The 19,972-nt window shown below is 43.4% G+C and overlaps 1 protein-coding gene across 6 annotated transcripts in view; it reads right to left on the reverse strand.

The window, feature by feature from the left end:
* rbms3 (RNA binding motif, single stranded interacting protein) overlaps nucleotides 1-19,972 on the reverse strand; it is a 288,253-nt gene that overhangs the window by 56,417 nt on the left and 211,864 nt on the right. For all 6 annotated transcript variants that reach the window (XM_028596575.1, XM_028596576.1, XM_028596574.1 and 3 more), the window contains 2 exons: nucleotides 14,366-14,523; nucleotides 8,103-8,182 (listed from right to left, as the gene is read on the reverse strand). In XM_028596575.1, the coding sequence (XP_028452376.1) occupies nucleotides 8,103-8,182; nucleotides 14,366-14,523 (238 nt within the window). The remainder of the gene's footprint in view (nucleotides 1-8,102; nucleotides 8,183-14,365; nucleotides 14,524-19,972) is intronic.

A 19,972-nucleotide genomic window follows, 5' to 3' on the forward strand; every position in this document is an offset into this window, starting at 1 on the left:
ATTGGATAGGACAGCTTAGACATGGAAGGGGAGAGAGCGGGGGAATGACATGCCCCAAAGGGTCGCAGGTCGGAACCGATCCCGCAGCCACTGCGTCGAGGACTGAGCGCCACCAGGTGAGCTACCCAGGCTCCCACTAAAACGGAGATAGAGAGAAGTGAATCACAGAAAGCAAGCCTGCTGAATTGCTTGCATACCACAGAGAACTTGGAGCATGGTTTTCCTCCTCAGCAACTTAATCTTCATTCTTGTGGACGGGCAGGCTGGACGAAAGGTTATGAGCTCAGTGACCTACTGTATCTTCTGAGAGGCGGAATATTATTCTTTGAAAAAGAAATGATTTGCCTCAGGTCCTGCATTAGATTAAGTTGACTGATGGCTATAACCTGGAATCTAGGGATCTGAGAAGAAAACGTGTGCATTGCAGGACTTCATTACTAAGAGTGGTGGAGAGCCCAGTTAGATCGAGGGAAAAATATAAAAATCTTGAGGTTTTTGCTTATGACTGCAAAGTCAACAGAGTGACTTTGCCAGAATACAATTCACGCCCTTAAAGTCCTAAACAACTACTGTGCAGAACATTAAACCAACAATTGGTCCACGACTGTGTTTCACTGGGCAGAGCCAGATGTTAGCATAAACAAAAACAATCCAATAATACAGTAGATGAATGTGTGATAAGCTGTCAAACTCCTTGATCTATCACTCAAACTGACCTTGTATTGCATTGTCTCACCAATACCTTAAACAACACACCCCAAACAACAAAGCCTTGATTGTTTTAAAGCAGGTCTAAACGTCTGTTACATCGTAGTTCTGCTTTCAGCTAAATACGAACATCAGGATGCTAACATGCTCACAAACACAATACTAATATGCTGATGTTTAGCAAGTGTCGTGTAAACCATCGTCACCATCTTAGTTTAGCATTGTCAGCATGCTAACACTTGCTAATCAGCGCCAGTACCTGATGTTGGTGCTAGAGGAAACGTTGAGTTATTACAATTCATTGTCAGGGGATAATAAATGTCTCTAAAAAAAATTCATGACAATCCATTCACTATTCAAATTCCAAATATGTCAACGTCATGGTGATGTTCGAAAAAGTCAGGGGATCACCAAAGGCATTAGGATTTGTTGTTGAGATTTTGTAGTTTGGACCAATTTGGTAAACAGACTGACCCACACATTCCTAGAGCCATGAAGCCAGAGTGGCTAAAAACACGCTCGCTTTGCGATGAGGCAAAATGTGAGAGAATGTATTCTTAATCTAGGGTTTATTATACATTTATGAACATTTTACAGTCAATGTATGCAACAAGGCCCTATTAGACTCTTACCAAAGTTTCTCCTCCACTTCCAAGAATAAATAATTGATAACTAAAAATAACCCATAAAAACTGTGTCGTAACTGTCAGCTGTCCACACTGTTAATGAATCCACAGCACAAAAGAAATGCAAACACATCAATGAACAGCATATCAAACAAAAAGAAGACAAAGAATGTTCTTCATTAATAAAAGCAGCCTCAGGTGCTTATTTTGCTGGCACTTATATTGTGTGCACTCAGCTATATCCAGTGACATAGATGAGAATCAGGGAGGGATGAACAGGAATGTGTGCGATGCGTAGAATAGCGAGCAGAGAGGAGGGGAGGACGTGCAGAGGAAAGTGAGGGATGAAAGACAGGGCAGATAAGAGACGGAAGGATGGATGAGAGAGAGAGTATGAAAGCAAGGACAACAAAAAGTGCAAGGAGAGATGTGAACAGGGTGAGAGGGAGGAAGATAGACGGGGATCAAGGTGGTGGACAGCTGGGCCGGGGTCATGAGGGTCAAGCTCAGGAAGCGGTCGACAGTCAATGTCATCCTTTCATCTCGTCTGCTGCAAATCCAGCAACCTAAACTTTACTCAAATTTAACCTTCCGAAAGCACGGGTTGATCCAACTTTTACTCCTCTTTCTTCTGCTTCCCGGCGCCACCCATCACTTTCTTCCCCTCTCTGCCCTTTTCCATCTGTTCTCTTTTATCTCCCTCTCTTATTCCTGTCACATTTCCTCAGCTCCCAATATGTTTCTTTCCATCACCCTCCTGCTATATTTCTCTCTATTAGTCTCTCTCGTTATGTATCTTTTTCTCATGGTAACTCTCCTACATTCGGTCTCTCTCCACATTAGATGTGGTTGAGTGGAGAGCAAAGTCAATCGTTCCTGCATAAACCCCTCTAGGAGCCAGAGCTCCTCTCCTCTGCCTAAACAAACTTTGAAGCCAATTAAAGGCCTTATATTATTTTCTGTGGAAGGGGACTGCAGCAGGTGAATACTTTATATTTCAGTGACAGATCCACTCAGAGCAGCTCCTCTCTCCCCTCATCTTCTCCTCTCTGTGCTAACCGTTGGCTCCGCTCCTGATTGATACAGTTCAGTGGCAAAACAAACAAAGCGTGACAAATCCAGATTATTGTCTGTGGGCGAGATAAGGTTATAATGAGAAAGTGCATCGGGGGAAATTGATCCTTTTTCAGGAAGCTGTCTGATTTACTGAGGATGCCAATAATAACTTCCTGTGTGTCCTGCCTCTATTGGGAGGGGGTGAAGTCAGGGGTGGGGGGGGGGTGTAAGGTTCATGCTAAGAGGGCAGATTTCATTACAATGCAATATCCTGAGAAGCGCATTTGAGAGGGAGGTTTGGTGGCTAATTATTATCCGTCCGTAGCAGTGTTTATTGAAAAGCTGTCTGATTGTCATTGTGCATCACAAACAGACAGAAATATGAGTTCACACTGGGTGACAGCAGCAGTTAATGAATTATAAATACATAATGCATTCAAACTTTTGTTTCTGTCAAAAAAAGAGGAAGGAAAACATTACATCAGCAGATCAGCACCTACACATGACACACAGATGCATCAGGGGAAAATATGTGCTTTGGCATGTTTGGAGAAGCAGCCATGTCTGAGACGCACTGACAGCCAAGCCACCAACGTACTTGGCTAAACGTTAAATCTACACGCCATAGGGGAGAGAAATGGGCCTGCTGACAGGCCAGTTATTAGCCAGGGGAATGTGGGAGGGATTGCAGAAATTAACATGGATTACTGAAGTATGACTGACAGTTTCAGAAGGGCTTTTTGTGACTTACCAAGTGAATTGGGACTTGCCTTAATTCAGCAAGGGACATTTTAATACTGTGGGCTGTCGCTGCTATTTTGGCACCGTTGCCTTGGTGAGGACGCCAACAGGGAGGGAATCTTTTTCTGCAACAGCACCCCCACCCTCAGTGGCACAGGCCTTGTGTTCTGCAAATAATGACAGGATGTGTTGGCGGGCCAGCACTTGGGGGTAGTAACCCCTGTGAACTCTGCCTGGCACAAGCCTGACAGCAGCGGTGGTTCTACAAAGCCTGGGTGTCATCTGGATCTCTGACAGATCAAGGGAGTAAATCAGAAAACTGGGACTCTGATTGGAATTTTTTTTCAAATGCAATCATGTTCATAGGGGGGGCACTAAGGTACTTTTGAACTGAAAGTGTAAGTGAGGACAGACAGAGACAGTTACTGTGGTTAAAATGAAATTGTGAAAACAGATAAAGAGAGAAATGCCAGAGTATTGTAAAAAGCAGAAAAGCTTGTACATATTGCATGTTTCCGTTTGGTTCCATCTCCCAGGGCCACTATGGCTGCTTCCTGATGTGGTTTCCATTATTTATCCAGCATCTATTGGACAATATTGGAGCCGACTCTCAGCTCTGCTGCCATATTGGCAGCAGGACAACGGAGTAAGCAACCACAACGGAACAGAAAAGAAAGACGCTGCAGTGTTACTGCACATTCAGTCTGGACTGAATCTCTATTTGCACAGTGAGACATTCATGAGAATGCTGGAATCACTGAAGTCTGGTGCTGTCATTTGGCAACGCTCAACACTACCTGTATCTAGCCCTTCTGAAAACAAACTTTCTTTTTTATTTAGCTGTCGTTTGATAGTTGAAAATAAAATTAAGGTTAATCGCACAAAGAGCAACACAGAACGTGTATCAAATGTTAGCAATTTCCCCTCTGCCATGGCTCACACAATATGGGATGCACACACTCACCTGCCAAAACCAAACAATAGCTAATGTATCTCCGGTTCAAATTACATTTACCATAGGGTGTCATCTCTAAGCTGTTTAATGCATTGTGGGACGAAGGGCTTTAATCAGCGAGGCTCAGTGGAGCCAGCGGATTAAATCACTTTTTATCTGCACTTCCTTTGACTTTCCCAGTGCTCAGGGTTGCAGTGTAAATCATAATGCGTCCCTGTTGGGCTCACTTCAGTATGGTTTATTGCTGTAGTCACATTTCATAAATTCTATTTATTTTGTGTATTGAGTAAATCCACATGCACTGAAAAACAAGGATACCTCTTTATTCTCACCTCCAACTACAATATGCGTCTATGTCCATAGGTGAAAACAGATACAAACAACTATGCGTATTTTGGCATTCATGTAATATATCCAAGTGCAGTGTATGCGAATGTCTTTGCATCTGTGTGCGGGTGCATGCACACTCACAGCCGGCAACAGCAACAGGGAGAGCGGCTACCGCATTGCACAGAATAGCTAAACAGCTGTAGTGCTCCATCAGGGCTATCGATCATGTCCCTCTCTCTGAATCACAATCAGACGTGGGCAGAGCAGAGAGGCTGGAGCAGGCCTCGGTGACTGGCTAGTTGGACGAAAGCTACGCACCTGTCATATAAACCAGGCCTCGCCAAACAAACCTGACCTGGATACCTGATAAGATGCATCTATATATACGAGTGCCGTTGTACTTGTTTCTGTAGAACCTGAATACACGGACAAGTATTCAAATAAAGTTTCCGGCAAGCACTGCATTATTTACAATGGTGTGTTTTATTGCTTATAAAGAATATAACAGTGTTGATCATGTTTAACACACTAAATACTTATGTTGCAGGTCAGGCACTGTCAGATCACTACAAGCATTGATATGTTACACCTAACATTCTGTTCATGCCGACTCTAAGTAACAGTAACACTAATCAAAAGTGTATTAAACCATATATTGTATCTAAATTACACATGTAACCACAAGAAAATTAGACACAATTTCATTAAAAACTTAAGTAAGAATAGGGAAGCTGTTTAAGTATCATTAGCTGCCATCTGCTATCATCACCCCACACTGTATATCAACTCAACATCTCATGTAATCACAAGGAAGTTAGATGTTATTACATTAAAATTTAAACAGGAAGTGTATGGAAGCTGTCTCAGCCACCATTAACTGCCATCTGCTAGCTTCTCCACAATCCTCTGTTCTGCATGTGCCTCCTCTTTGTGTCGTTGCGTTATCTGCAACTCAATGTTAACTTCCTGCCAATATGGTGGCTTCCTTTCCACTTATTTTCACATGGTCAGTTGACTTTAACAGATGACCTGGCCCTGACATCCAGTTATTTACTTCCTGGTTTGGGACAGCAAGGTTACAACTCAATATCCTTCTGTATTGCCACTGGACACACCTGAGAAGAGGAGGGCAGCTATAATGAGACCAAACCCATCTCTCTCACACACACACACACACACACACACACACACACACACACACACACACACACACACACACACACACACACAACTCTTGACACTGTGATTGAGTGGCTAAGCTGGAAATGCAAAGGCTTGTCAGATATGGGCTTGAAAGGATTGGTGAGCAAGCTTGGCACATTGAGAAAGAGTATGTGCATGTGTACGTGCATGCATGCTGAGAGTTGTGTTGCATGTGTGTGTGTGTGTGTGTGTCTGCTACCACAGCAATGTGTGTGTTTGTGGACTATGTGTTTAAACGCTAAATGGTGGAAAAAAGGGGATTTTATTAGCAATATATGGATGTTGACATTCCATTCAGGTCAAAGTTAGTGGTGCATGACTATATTTGTGCTTATGTGGTTTGTGCGTGTGTGTTAAGGCTTGGACACGGTGTAGTAGTCATGGCTGTCACACAAGTATACACATGCACGTGCACACACACACACTCCTGCTGTGTTGTGTGCGGCGAGGGCCCCCCGAGGGTGCCGCTGAACTGTCAAAGCAGGATGGATGAAGAAGCTGCCCTGCATAGCAAAGGGCTCTGGGGAAATACCACCAACATGACACACACACACACACACACACACACACACACACACACACACACACACACACACACACACACACACACACACACACACTCTCTGTCAGCACACAAATACAGTATGTGTGTGTGCCCGCTTTAGAATGCATAAATTTGAATATGCACGCATGATTTAGAAAAACAGAGACGAATACAAATGTTGTGAGAACACATACCATGCACACTTGTATTCACACACACACACACACACACACACACACACACACACACACACACACACACACACACACACACACACACACACCTACAAAAGGACAAAGGGCTATTCGCTGCCTGTGAGAGAAACAGAAACAGCCCTGGGGTCCTCTGCAGTGTAACATCTGAGTTTGATAACAGAGGAATGTCCAGAGATCTCCATTTAGCAGACAACAACTCAACATGGACACACCAGAAAGTGGAAAAAAGCACACTTCCTCACCCCCCACCCCCCCCCCCTACCCCTCCACTCCTCTTAGTCGAAAGCTAAGTATCTTAATAGAACATCTAAGAACATTTTAAAGTCACCAAGTTAATTCAATTACAAATTGCAACAAGGAACAATAACAGCTTTTGCAACAGCCAGTCCTGTGTGTGTACATCCAGCCATAGGGAAAGGGGGAGATTTCATGGACCCTTTCAGGAGGGACCATAGTACTACCAGACCAGAGCAGACCTTATAAACTTAACTATTGTTAATTCCACAGAAGAATCTCTTCGATCAGGGCAGTAAATCTTCATGCTTGGCACAAGCCTGAACAATCCATTAACAATAATAAAGCCTGAGCGGCTGGGAGATAGACCCTTAAAGGGGAAGGTCAGCCTGATATTACAGCTTTAAAGGTTTCCTATTACGGCTCAACTTCAATATAACCACTCACCTTGCCTTTAATGGCCGCTGGCTATGCAGTGGCTGAGCATATATGGAGATTCTAAATCCAGTTTCTCTGACTTATTACTGTATAGTCGAGAGCGATTTATGGGTCTGTTTCTGTCCCGCTGGTTGGAGGTGTGAGTATTGTTAATAAAATTGCCACAAGGGTGAAAGAGATCTCCTCGGTATCGCCCTGTCTGGCCCCCACGTCCTGCTGGGACGCATGGGAAGCTTAGAGCGCTGCAGCAACTGGCCCCAAAAGTGCTTAGGCAGCATGTTTTTTTTTCATCCTGCCCTTTCCTTCTGACTCTTTCATATCTTTACTCTCCTTCCACCTTGCTTTTCTTTTTGCTAACACCTCTTGTCACCCCTACTTCCTTAGAGATGTACTCTTCCAACATTTCCAATGTCTCCTTTCTGTGATAACGCACAATGTGGTACAGCCTTGTCTCCACATCTGTCTCCATTTTGTGAAATGTTTTCTCTTACCCTGCCTGTTTTCTCCTTGGCCAGCTTGTTCCACTGTCTAGAGTGACTGCAGAAAAGCAAGATAGGAAGGACAGAGGACACAGCAACAGAGAGCAGGAGCAGGAAAGGAAAGAGGGGAGAGTGCAAGCTCTTAAGTAGATTGCAAAGAACAGCAGAGAGGCATGAGTGTGAATATTAAAAGGGTTTTCTCCTGCCCGAGAAGTTTCAGCCTGCAACAGCAGCACCACCAGGGAGGGAAAGAGATGGTGACAGAAAGAGTGAGAGAGAGAATGAGAGAGAGAGAGATAGAGAGAGAGATAGAATGAGAGAGAGGAGAGAGAGAGAGAGAGAGGAAGGGAGATGAGGAGACCTATAGAACCGTCAGCTATTCAACCATAGCCACGGCAGCTAGCTTCAGGTGTCAGAAACAACGGTGTACACAATCTATCAAGCTGTCCGGCAGATCTGTGATGAGGAATTACCATAATTGAATTAGAAAGGAGGTTTCTCATCGAAAAGGTGATGCTTTTTAAAGAAAGAAAGGAAAGAGAACAATGTAAAGCAAAATATGTGGAGACTCACCTGGAATGCCTGGTGGGGTTTTCAGGTATTTTCCATTGAAATGCTGTATCACTACTTCACATTTCTCTGTGGACTCCATCCTGCAACAAAAAGTGATACGTAGGGTTTCATTTAAAAAATACTTAGTATCCATTTGTAGCAAAGTTTGAGAGTCCTTCGTTTGAAATAAAAGCACTTAACCTTGACGCAAAATGACCAGTGCTTGTGGTAAATGTACTGAATTGCTTTATGGTACAAATGGAGGTTTCTTTATGGCACAAACCATAATGACAATCACTTTACCACAGACAGGTAACAATACCTCTGGCATTCTCATCTACACAATGTCAGGGTTTCCCGCAGAACTTTGCAACACACACCTGCCGCCTTAACTACGTTGTCGTCAAAAAAAAGTAAATGTACATGAGCGATATCCACCGTGTTTTCTCCCTTTCATTCCAAACCACATGGTTGACAACCTGCAGGTGGATGCGGTGGAGACAGGCTTGGACATAAACGCTGCTGTGGACTTGTGTCAGTCTCGCAAGCGGTTTTAGGAAAGTGGCTGCATTTGTCCGACAATGCACAGAAAATTAACCGGCACAACACACGTCTGCGGACACGGAGTGCGGAAAATGTGTCAGAGCCTTCCGGACAGGTGAACTGAGACTCTGTTTTCTTCTTGTCGGTCAACGGTTAATGATCTGTTAACATTTCATTTCATTGTTCTATCTTTTGGATAGAACATCGCCACTTACTAGCTAATTAATTAGCCTGAGGTAAACGATAGCTATCAGTAAACAGAAGTGGCGAGGTGGCTGGCGTCTGGGTGCGCCAGTGTTTGTGTGTGCGCGTGTGTCGGCCGCCCCCCGCGAAGCTCCGACATGCAGACAGCAGAACAACAGAAGAAAGTAGCTGCACCTTCGCGAAAATGAAGACTGAAAAACAGAACTATTTTGCATTTACTCGCCATGTGGCAGATAGCCACAAATATATAGATAATTTATTAATTATATATTATTATTTAAATGTAATATTTAGTGTTTAATAAATAATTGTTAAATGTAGTACAGAGTCTGTAGTCTATCACCTCCTCCCCTGGTCTGACGGCAAACCCCACCCTACCACCATAACTAACAAATTTTCTGCGGGAAATCCTGAAAGGTAGAATTTGTAAAACAAAATATATCACGGTGAATTTCAGCCCATAGAGAGCAGAGTTGCAGCCGTTTTTATTATTTGTTTTACTCAACTAAACATTGCTTGTTTCCATTTTGCACTGGAATCCTACAAACATGCACAATAGGCTGGCTGTGTAGTATCACTCTGTTCATTCTAAAAAGTCCAGTGAGACTATCCAGTCTGTCTCTCTATCTGCTGGGGAAGGTGCATGAAATTCAGGATGTGCAGGAAATAGTTGTCATGTAGCCTTTCGACAGAAAGAACAGGCAAAAGGAATGCAGGAATGTACAAAAAGAAGTAGTAAGATGAAGAAGGGGGATAAGAAGGTATGATAAGGTCAATGTTAGGCTTATGGATAGTAGTGACCATGATTTCCAGAGTGGGAGAAAGAGAGGGAGAACGCAGAAAGCAGACTGACTCGTCCCCCCTTTTCCAGCCACCGCATCAAAAGTCTATGGGCCGAGCAGCTGACCAGCAGGAGGGCTCTGATCTCTCACATCATAAGCACACAGACACTAATGCCCATACACACACGTACAGAAGTATATCAAACACATTCCAAATTAATTTAATTTTATGGGTTAGTAAGACTTGGGGCCCTATCTTGCAACCGGTGCGGCACGGCCCGACGCAAGTGTCTTTGCTATTTTGAGACCATCCAGAGCCCACGTCCTTTAAATAGCAAATGCACCTGCGCCAATCGTTCAGGTGAATTCTTGGCATATTGCTATCTTGAGGCAGCAGGAACTGATCACGCCATTGACCAACAAAAACCTGGTCTAAAGTCAATAGCACAGCATTTCATTGTTATTTTAACAGTGCATTAGTAAAATGCGCCTAGGCTTATGCACAGCGTGCCCACTGTGCTTGTAACACACACACACAGGGAAGCGCAGCAGCACACAAACATGCAAAGGATTACAAATAAAAATATTAAGGTGCAAATCTGCCATCATAATAGCAATGCGCCAAGGTACAAACGCACCTGGCTTTTAAAGGGAAAGGGAGATGACACTCTGATTGGTTTATTGCATGTTACGCCCAAAACACACCTATGAATTAATGAAGACACTAAGTACAACCCTTTTGAACCATACGCCCGGCGTATGGACCCTTTTGTCCACAGTCAAACTAGCAAAAGTGGATTTGGACACGCCCTAAACGCACCTGTAGCTTCACTCCGTGCGCTTAGATCGTTAAAATATAGCCCTAAGAGTCTACAGCTATGCTATCGGTTCTGTGGGCTGTACTTTGGCACCGTGGTGCTTTGAGCTAAATGCTAACATGAGCATGTTAACATGCTCACAATCACAAGGCTAACATGCAGATAAAGGTACAATTATGTTCATGTTTGCCATGTTCACCGTCTAACTTTGCTGCATACTAACATTTGATAATTAAACAAAAACTAAAACTGAGGCTGGTGTGACTGTCATTAGTTTAGCAGTTATTTAGTCATACACCGAAGTATTGGATGGATGGAAATGTTGACCTGATGATGGGGCTACATAAAAAGTCAGGGGATCACTGAAGTTAGTACAATTCATCCTAGGGGAACATGAATGTGTGTGCCAAATTTAATGGCAATCCATCCAACTTGTGATGGATTGCCATGTGAACCTCATGGTCATTAGAATGCATCCTCTGTGGAACACGAATGTCCATGTAAAATTTTGCTGTAAAAAACAGCCTCATGCAGGAATTTGAACACAGGAACCCAGTGTAAATATGTTACCATGCAGATTCTTTGATATAGACTCACAAAAGACTCATATTAAAATGAGACAATTTTTAAATGCAGCCTTGAGTGGTTGCTATGTCTATGGTAATGTGCTTGTGGAAGGTGCAGAATTGATTGTTTTCCAGATTTTCATGCTTTATTTGGTCTCACCTCTAAGAACACTCATATCATCCTTTCAGCCTCTCACATCTCTGTCCTCTGTCTCACATCTCTCTCCTATCTCCTATCTCTACCTTCATCCTTTTTTTACCATAGCTTTTTTATCGCTCTCTCCGTCCCATCAATCTTACTCCCGGCCCGTCTGCACCTCTTCTTCTTGACGTGTCCCTCATTCCTCCCCGTCTTTCAACCTTGGTCTTTTCCTCCATCTTTCAACGTTACCCACTCTCTCTCCCCCATTTCTCTCACTTTCAGTGCCCTCCTTTTCTTCCTGTCCGTTTGTTTCTCTGACGCCCATCCACATCCAAATCTTTCTCACTTTTCCTCTCCCTTCTTCTCTTTTTAGAATATGTAATCTTTTACACTTCCTGGCATCATCCATCTCTAACTGACCCTGTATCTATTCCTTTTCCCCCATCTCTCTTTTTTTTTCCTCTGCCCCCCTTGTGTTTGGGAAGACTAAGAATAACCAGCCAATGTGACTCAGCTGATCACTGATCATGACAAGTGGCCTTTAACACATCACTAGAGCTCAGTAACTAGATATTAGATCACAAAAACACTGTCATTCAGCTGATTAAAAAGAGAGTGTACTGTATATAAATAATGGAAATGGTTTGATATTTTCAGATTTTATTTATTATGCACATTTGTATTTAACAGAAGAGACCAGACTTCTCAAATGCTAAATATACACAAAGAAGACTTACATGAACTGTGCTAAAATCGATTGGTAATATTATAATTTATATCAGTGACAGTTTGATTAGAGAATAAGAAAAGAGAGTAAAAATAGTACAAATACAAGGAAGCCTTCTATAGAAGCTTTTGGTACATATTACTAGTATTATTATTTAATTATTATTTCGGTCACTACCAAAAAAATCATTTGAGTTTGATATCCAGCTCTCACTTTATTTAAGTGTTTAATCGTTTCATTCAATTTATGTATAACCCTAACCCATATCATACATTGTTTTATATTATTTATTTAAGTCTATGTATATGCTTTGGAAATATTTTTTGATGAATTACATATAGTCTGTGTGCTCCTAATTTATGTTTACACACACAGACACAGACACACACACACACACAGTTTATGTGCTTGTGTACTGCATTATCAAAACCAAAGCTGTTTTGAGATTATTTGTTGTGTGTGCCGTCCATCTTAAAAGGGGCTGAAAGGTGAAAAAAAAAAATCCAGTTGAATGCATCACTCTTCTCTACTATTCTCCAGAGTTTCAAGTGACTCTCTTACTGGATGTGTTGATGCTCAGCTTCCCTCTCTATTCCCTTGTCCTTTTTATCCAACCTCCTCACACACCCTCTGGCTATTCCTTGTCTGCCTCCTCCTCAACGCCGTCTCTTCTTCACTCTTTCAAGCAGGTAAACATAGAACAGGTGGGCAGACAGGCTTTGAGGCAGTCATAGGGAAACAAACCGGTCAGCCAGACTGTCGACCAACTTTCGGGGTAGCCATTCAGTCAGAGAGCCAGCCAGGTAGGCGGTGAGGCAGGCTGGCTTTTCTCTGTGTGCTGCTGGTTAATGGCATCAGGTGCTGCTGTCTGCAATGATTAGTGCTGGGGCTCGAGTAATGGGCTCTGATAACAGTAATGGATCGGCCCACAAACACTTAGCTCAGTTTACTCTCTCTAATGCCCCTCATGGCCCAACCCTCAGCAGCTGTCTGTCTGTCCGTCTGTTGACACAGCTAACGGGAGCTCTACAATTCATAAAATAAATAGATTTCTCTCTTGCTCATTTGCCCAGATCTCTTTCTGGCTTCTTTTTCTGACCTGTACTCATTAATTACACAATAAAACCTTCTGTATCTCTATAATGTTTTCTTTTTTCCCCTTATCTAACCAAACGTCGCTCATTTATTTCTCACATTTTCTTCCAGAGACTCGCACTCACTCGTTTAACTTTTTATTCCTCAATCTTTCTCCGTCTCATACGGTCTTCTCCTTCCCATCACCTTCTCTTTCTCTTTATAATAACCTCTATGATTAGTTATTTTTAACTGGCCATTGTTTCACACTCCTGGCCCTCTCTCTCCCGCCACCTCACTCTCCCTTTTCCATCATGTCTCTTTGTCCTCCCACTGAGGGCTGCTGGAACAGGTGGCCTATGGCAGGTTGTTGCTGTGCTCTGCTTGTTGGTCTGCAGGAGGCTGCCTACTTGTCTGTGTGTGTACGTGTGAGAGTCTGCTCAATAATGTGTGTGTTGGTATACACGTGCACGCATGTGTACTGTAGAGTCCTATCTGTGCATATGGTCATATGTGTGCATAAGTGTCTGTTTGTGTGTGTTTATGCTTGTCTTTCCTGCTGTAACCCTCGGTAATAGAGCAGGGAATAGGAGAGGAGTTCAGCCAGAGCAGGTGATTAAGAAAAATCCCTGCAAGATGGCGGCTCTGTGGCCGTCAGTGGCCTCCTCTGGGTAAACAAGGGAGGAATGTGTGGAGAGGAATGAGAGCCTGGTGGCTGCTGCCGAGGACAAGGACAGAGCGGTTTATGACTTTGGGGGATTAACAAGCTGAAGTGGAAACTTTTCTAAGTAGAAAAAGAAATAAACCGCTCAGTGTTAGGATTGGTGGTGGAAATATAGCAGTTCTGGCTATACTGTAAGGACAAGAGGGTTGATTACAGGTATCCATGAATGTGTGAGAATGTACAGGCCCAAGCTACCATTTGTAAGCATGTGAGCACATACACAGAAACACACACACTCTGATGCACAGGCATGGACAAAGACAAACTCATCCACTGGCAGAGGCACTGTCAAACAGGCTTGGCAAACAAATCACCTTTTAAAGTTTCCAATGCCTAGAGGCAGGATTCATCTGACAAGTGTCTTTTTTTAGAGTGAATGTGTGTATGCACATAGTAAGTACAAGTGTGTGCCTGTATGCCAGTGCACGTATTTGGGTCCATTTGTGTGCACTTCAGTCTGTGACTTCGTATGTTTTTGCACAACTAACCAAATCCATTTGCAAGGTATTCCTTGTTACTGCTGCAGCATTCATACCTGGTCCCTGTACCAGAAGGGCAGGGACAGGAAACTTAACCACAACAAACATGTACATTAAGTATGGAATTCAAATTTGACCAAAGTGTAGTGTGATGGCACATGTACTGTAATCCATTACTTTAAAATCAATTATTGCTTCCATAGTAGCAGCATTACTATTGTCTACCTGGCGAAGCCAACTCCTCTGCTGACCCCGTTGGCATCCCTCAGTATCCTCGTGGAGATGACGTGGCCCAGGGGCTTCAGCATGTTTTCCAGCTCCTGCTCATCCATAGACACCGGCAGGTTGGAGATGTACAGGTTGGTGGGGTCCTGCTCCTGTTGCTGCAGGGCCAGGAGTTAGAATAGTAGGGGAGGATGGATAGAGGAGAGGGGGGGGGAAGGAGAGGAAAAGATGAGAAATAATGTATCACCAACAAGTGTAAGAATAACAAAATATGCATCAGTTCTGTGTCGTGGGAAATCACGTAACACGTCACGATGCTGCCAACAGTGAAACCAAACTCTGGCTGAACTCACATGACGTTTGACCTTACTGACACATTGATATGCTCACATGCGATACGGATAAACCAATAGTTCACTGTGCATCTGGCTGTATGTGTGAGACAGATAGTGTGTAGGCTACATTATGGATTTGCGTGAGTGGAAAGTATTATGACGGTGACAGTCTGTATCAACAGTTTGCATGCTGTACATATTTACAAGTAGTTGTAGTTATAGTTTGTATGGTGTCTTTTGGGTGTGTTTCTTGATGAATCAATTTAAGTTTGAAAGAGAAAGAGGGATAGAAACAGAGAGTGAGAAGTTGTGTAGTGTGTGTTGTACAACAGCGTTTTCTCTGTTGTGCCCAGAGGCTGCTGCTAGCTAGGTGAAGCAGCACAGCTGGTGGTGGGTTGAGCCTGAGGTATCTGTAGCAGAGGGCCCTGTGAGCTCTACAGTAGAACAGCTGGAAACAGCAGCCCCAGCCACACCAGTCAATCAGTCACTGAGCCAGGCAGCCACCATGCAAGTCAACCATCCATCTATGCTAAAGTCAGCCAGTCTCAAAATTAAGCATGAAACTTCATTATGTCATCCTTATCTCTAATTATGTATCTTTATGATGCTGTATGCACGTCAGCACATTCTTTTCTAACATATCAAATTGCATTCAATCCAACCTCCCTCCCAGGTATTAAGTAAACTATCCAATCAGGCAGGCAGCCAGCCAGATTCTGATCTGTTACCAGCTCTCGTTTATCACATACCTTCTTTATCCAACATCAACATCATCTCCAAACCATTCCTCTAACAGCAGCCAGGACCACTGCAGGTTAAAGCTAACAAGGGCAACAAAAATCATCTATGCTGTGGTTGATGGCCAGTGTAATTTGATGATCAAATACTGCAAGATTTACATACACTTGAGCTCACAGGTATTTAGAGAGGAATAATCTTTTACCAATCTATTTCAAATGTGGGTCAGTCAATTAAATGTATTTAACTGAAAGATAATTAATAGATGTGGATCTTTTGGATAATTCTGAATGGATGTTTTGAAGCTGCCTGAAATGTATGTATTTAATGCAATAAATGAAAAGTAAAGTTTCTTCTAGTCTAGGCTACATATTAATCCAGTTTAGATCAATAAAAAAATAACAATAACAATTAAGCAAGACATACATCTTTAAAAATGTATGGACTGATATTAAAGCTGACAAATGTTAATTGCATTAGTTCCAGCATGGCTAAGTTGTATCGGGCATCTTTAGTCTCATAAACCTTAAGAACTGGCAACAAGAGAAGAAGAGAAGCAAGGACAAGTCATAGAACTAACTGACTTTTGCCTGAAGTAATTTAAGAAAGCACGCACATAACTATAATACAGTTTTTATTCCTAGACCACAAGGATACTTCACTTTACTTTAAATTCAGTTGATTCAACTTTAAATAAACGCCTCAAAAAGATAAGAAACGTGAATTTTCAGTGATCTTTTTAACAATGCAGTACTGTAAACAGCAACACAAGTACAGAAGTCTGTCTTCTTCTCAGTCGGGGGTTGTGGAGATACCTCAGTTGCAGCCTGCATGTAAACACTGTCTTTGAGAATCTTTACAGACTCCCTGTGCCTAGCCACAGGCAACACTGTCTCACTCTGTCATGTTTTGCTTTCTGTTGACGACGGAGGAGGAGGTTAAAGGAGGAGGAGAGGAAGTGCCTCCACCAGCGTCTTGCCTCCATCTTTCCATCTGTCAGAGGAGAAGACTGGTCCCTTCCCTGATTAATTAGCCGTCTTATGTGACAGGACATGCTTGATCTGATTAAAGCCTTTGGGAAAAAGCCGGTGCCCAATGTGAAAGCAGAAAAACCTATTTCTCCTTTAACCAGGAACTCAATTACCAAATTAAACTCCTCCTTCTTCTGCAGGTTTGTTACATTTACGGGCTTCAGAAAGAGCACACAAGAGTTTAACACAGGATTTTGCAGTGAATGAGGCTTAATTAAATCTGCCGGTAAAAAATGTACTGTACATGTGTCACTCTCCTGCTAAGTCCCTTTGGTGTAGCGTGCAGCTGTGCTTTCCTTTGAGTTTCATCGGTTATGTGAGGCGATGTTTTTCAGGATTATGTCAAAAAGGCTTCGTATTCCAATGCAGACAGGAGGTCTGGATCAAAGAGTTAACTGACTGACTTAGTCACTGGGCTAAGTCAATGATACGAGTTTATGTGTGTGTGCGCACGCTTGGGAATACACTTTGAAAGCACTTTCTTCTAAAAGCATGTGACAGTACACGCGGTGAAAGAGTGCGACAGAATGTGAAGCGGTAATTTGTGTGCGTGTGCTAATAGTAGAAGGATCCGTGTGCTGGGAGATTAGCGCGGGGAGGCCTCAGCTACGCACGGCCGCCTGGCTAAGTTACCTCTTTGATGACGTTCCGCACCACAAAGCCCTAAATACCCAGATGAGAAGGTTACGGGGAGGAGTGGAAATAGGAGCATTTTGACGGGAGGTGAGATGGGCTGCCCCATTCCACAAGGAGATTTAATTTCCTTTAATGTCAGCCTTCACACACGCTCTGCTGTCAGGCTATGAATGAAACGGTAATTGAGGTGTGTGTGCGTGTGTGTACCTGTGTATATACTGTATATATATCCTATCTCAAAGTAATTATGCATGTGTTCCACATATATAGTGTAATGCTGTGTCTTTTTTGCTTGATGTGTTTATGCTTCCTGTGTGTGTGATGGCATTTGTGTCTGTCCCCCTCGCCATTGACCAGTGTTGTAGAAGGCTAATGGAAAGGCTCCAGGCTGCGCTGGGCCTTTGATGAACATAATTCCTTCACCTTGCCACCAGGAGGACAGCAGGGATCCAGTGACAGGAGGGGGGGGCGACGTGTCATTTCCCACTGACGGATGGCCCACTCGCTAGAGCTGACAGCCCTGTAGCGGTTATTTCATTTCGACACCCTGCTCTGTTTACCTCACTGTAATTTCTGAGAACATTACTATGCTACAGGGGTGTGTGTGTGTGTGTGTGTGTGGGGGGGGGGGATATTAGTGGAGAAAAAAAAAGGGCGAGGATCTCGGTATTCAAAAAAAAAAAAAGAAAGAAAATAGGAGTTATAGATCACAGTGCAAAGGTGAAAGAGTGAAAAGGTAAGAAAGAGAAAGCTGCAGAGAAAGACAGAGATGGAGGCGGCTGACATGACAGGCAGATATAACACATTAAAGGGAGCCCTTGTTGCCTTTGACAACGCTTGAGGGGAAAAAAATGCGTCAGCTGTTAGAAGTCTCATGTTGAGCCTATGGGGCTCTCAGGGCTGTATCCATTTAACTGATAAAAGTTAGAGGGATAGATATGTGTCTTGACTCGGGGCACTGCATCTAACGCCATGTTGAGGCTCGGAGCTGCCCTCACTCTTTTCTCATACTGTATCTCCTACATTCCTTCACCCCATTCTGTCTTCCTTTTCTCCCCTTTTCATACCACTGACCTCTCCATAGGTTCTCTTTCTCCAAACTCTTGTTTTTGTTAACACTTTTAATTTCTTCTCACTTAGGCACCCTCCCTCCGTCTCTATTCCGTTCTTTCTACTGCTTCCTTTACTTTTTACATCAGTACATTCCTGCTTGTCCTTCCTACCCCACAATTGCCATCTCCCTTCTCCTCCATCCTTCTCATTGTTCCTCTCCTCTCTCCATTCAGCTTGCTCGAGAGATTAGAGCTGTATGTGTAATTGGCTCTACAGGGCTTCTCAGCTGCTCCTCTAAGCACCGGTACACACTCTACGAGGTTGTGTGTGCATGAGCATATATAACCAATGCCAATCCTTAGTTTTACACCACACTATTCCCTTCCCTCAGGTATGCCACTCTGACCTGTTTTGTGACTAACCAGCAGCCTGAAGGAGCACAATTAAACGAAAAAGACAATGGGGTTCTGTGTTGTCTGGTCGGCGAAAACTGCAAGGAAGCAGTAGTTGTGTTGTTGTTGCTGCTGCTGTGAGGATGTGTATCTGACAAGTTTGCAGATGCCAGAGGGAACATTCCAGTACTCTTGTATATAGGCTGAGGCTCTGCACTCAGATGTTGCTGTGGGAGTCTGAGTCTGCAGAATGCATTCAAAAGGCAAGCGGGCCGACCAATTAGAAGGAAGGAGTAGGGGGATGCTGGATCAGGGAGTTGGAGAGAAGAGAAGCATATGAACGCATCAACTCACTTCAAAAGCTTGAGTTTAATTTGTGAGGAGCCAGAAAATTCGGAGACAAAAAGGTAGCACTACAAAGGAGCTATCATTCTGTCAGCTGGCTAGTCAGCTGGTCAGGCAACAGCAGGCGAAGTCAGGCGGGCAGCTTACTGCCCTTTGATGAGCGCTTCCACATTTACTGTTGCCACTGATGAGCGGATGGCATGCCATCCTGTCTGTTATAAAGCCCTTCTGTGACACTCAACTTCAAACCCCATCCACATCCTTTACATTACAGTGTGTCCCCATCACAGCCTGCCTCTGTCCAGTGTAGCCACTTACAGGGAATACAGAGCCACACTACAATTTTATGGTGGTGTGAGAGTTTGGTGAGAGAATTAGCTTTTGTAAGTTGCTGCACATTAAACAAAGGGGAGCTTATTTATCTATCCTGCATTAGTACAGAAGCATTTCTCAGCACAGGAGAAATGTCAGTGTGTTTTCTACAATGGCTAAATGTATTCATCAGGTTCTAGAGGCAGACGGTGAAACTTTGTAGACTTGAATCCTCTCTCTGAATCTGACACACATCCTCACAAACCGCTGAGATATACAAACGCACATTACAATCCAACATATGCACACAATTCTCCGACCTAGACGTGCTCAGTCACAGAACAGCCTGATACAGAGTAAAAGAAAGATGGCGAGAGCGCAAGCTGGTAATGCGTGAGGTCCTTCTGCTGCTCTGGCGAGGTGGGGGGGTCTGGAGGCGGACGAAATCCACATTCCTGATTCAAACCTTCTGTTGGAAACACAGGGCTGTGAGGCGGAGGATCTATGCCATCACCCAGGGCAGCCATTTTCAATCCAATTACCATATTATGTCTGAACAAACAGCCTAAAACACCTGTCATTTAAACATGGCTTTAATAGCGCTTTGATAAACGGGTATTGGCAGGGGTTTAAGATAATGGATGCAAACATACCGTGTAGGCATACAGCTGTTGGTGCTTAAGGAACTGAATTAAACCTGCTTTTTCTGTTATAGATAACATCTTTGCTCTAATTCATAATTTGAATTACTTTTGTGGGTAGCAT

This window comes from Perca flavescens, chromosome 14, assembly GCF_004354835.1.
Source record: "Perca flavescens isolate YP-PL-M2 chromosome 14, PFLA_1.0, whole genome shotgun sequence".
Lineage (NCBI taxonomy): Eukaryota > Metazoa > Chordata > Actinopteri > Perciformes > Percidae > Perca > Perca flavescens.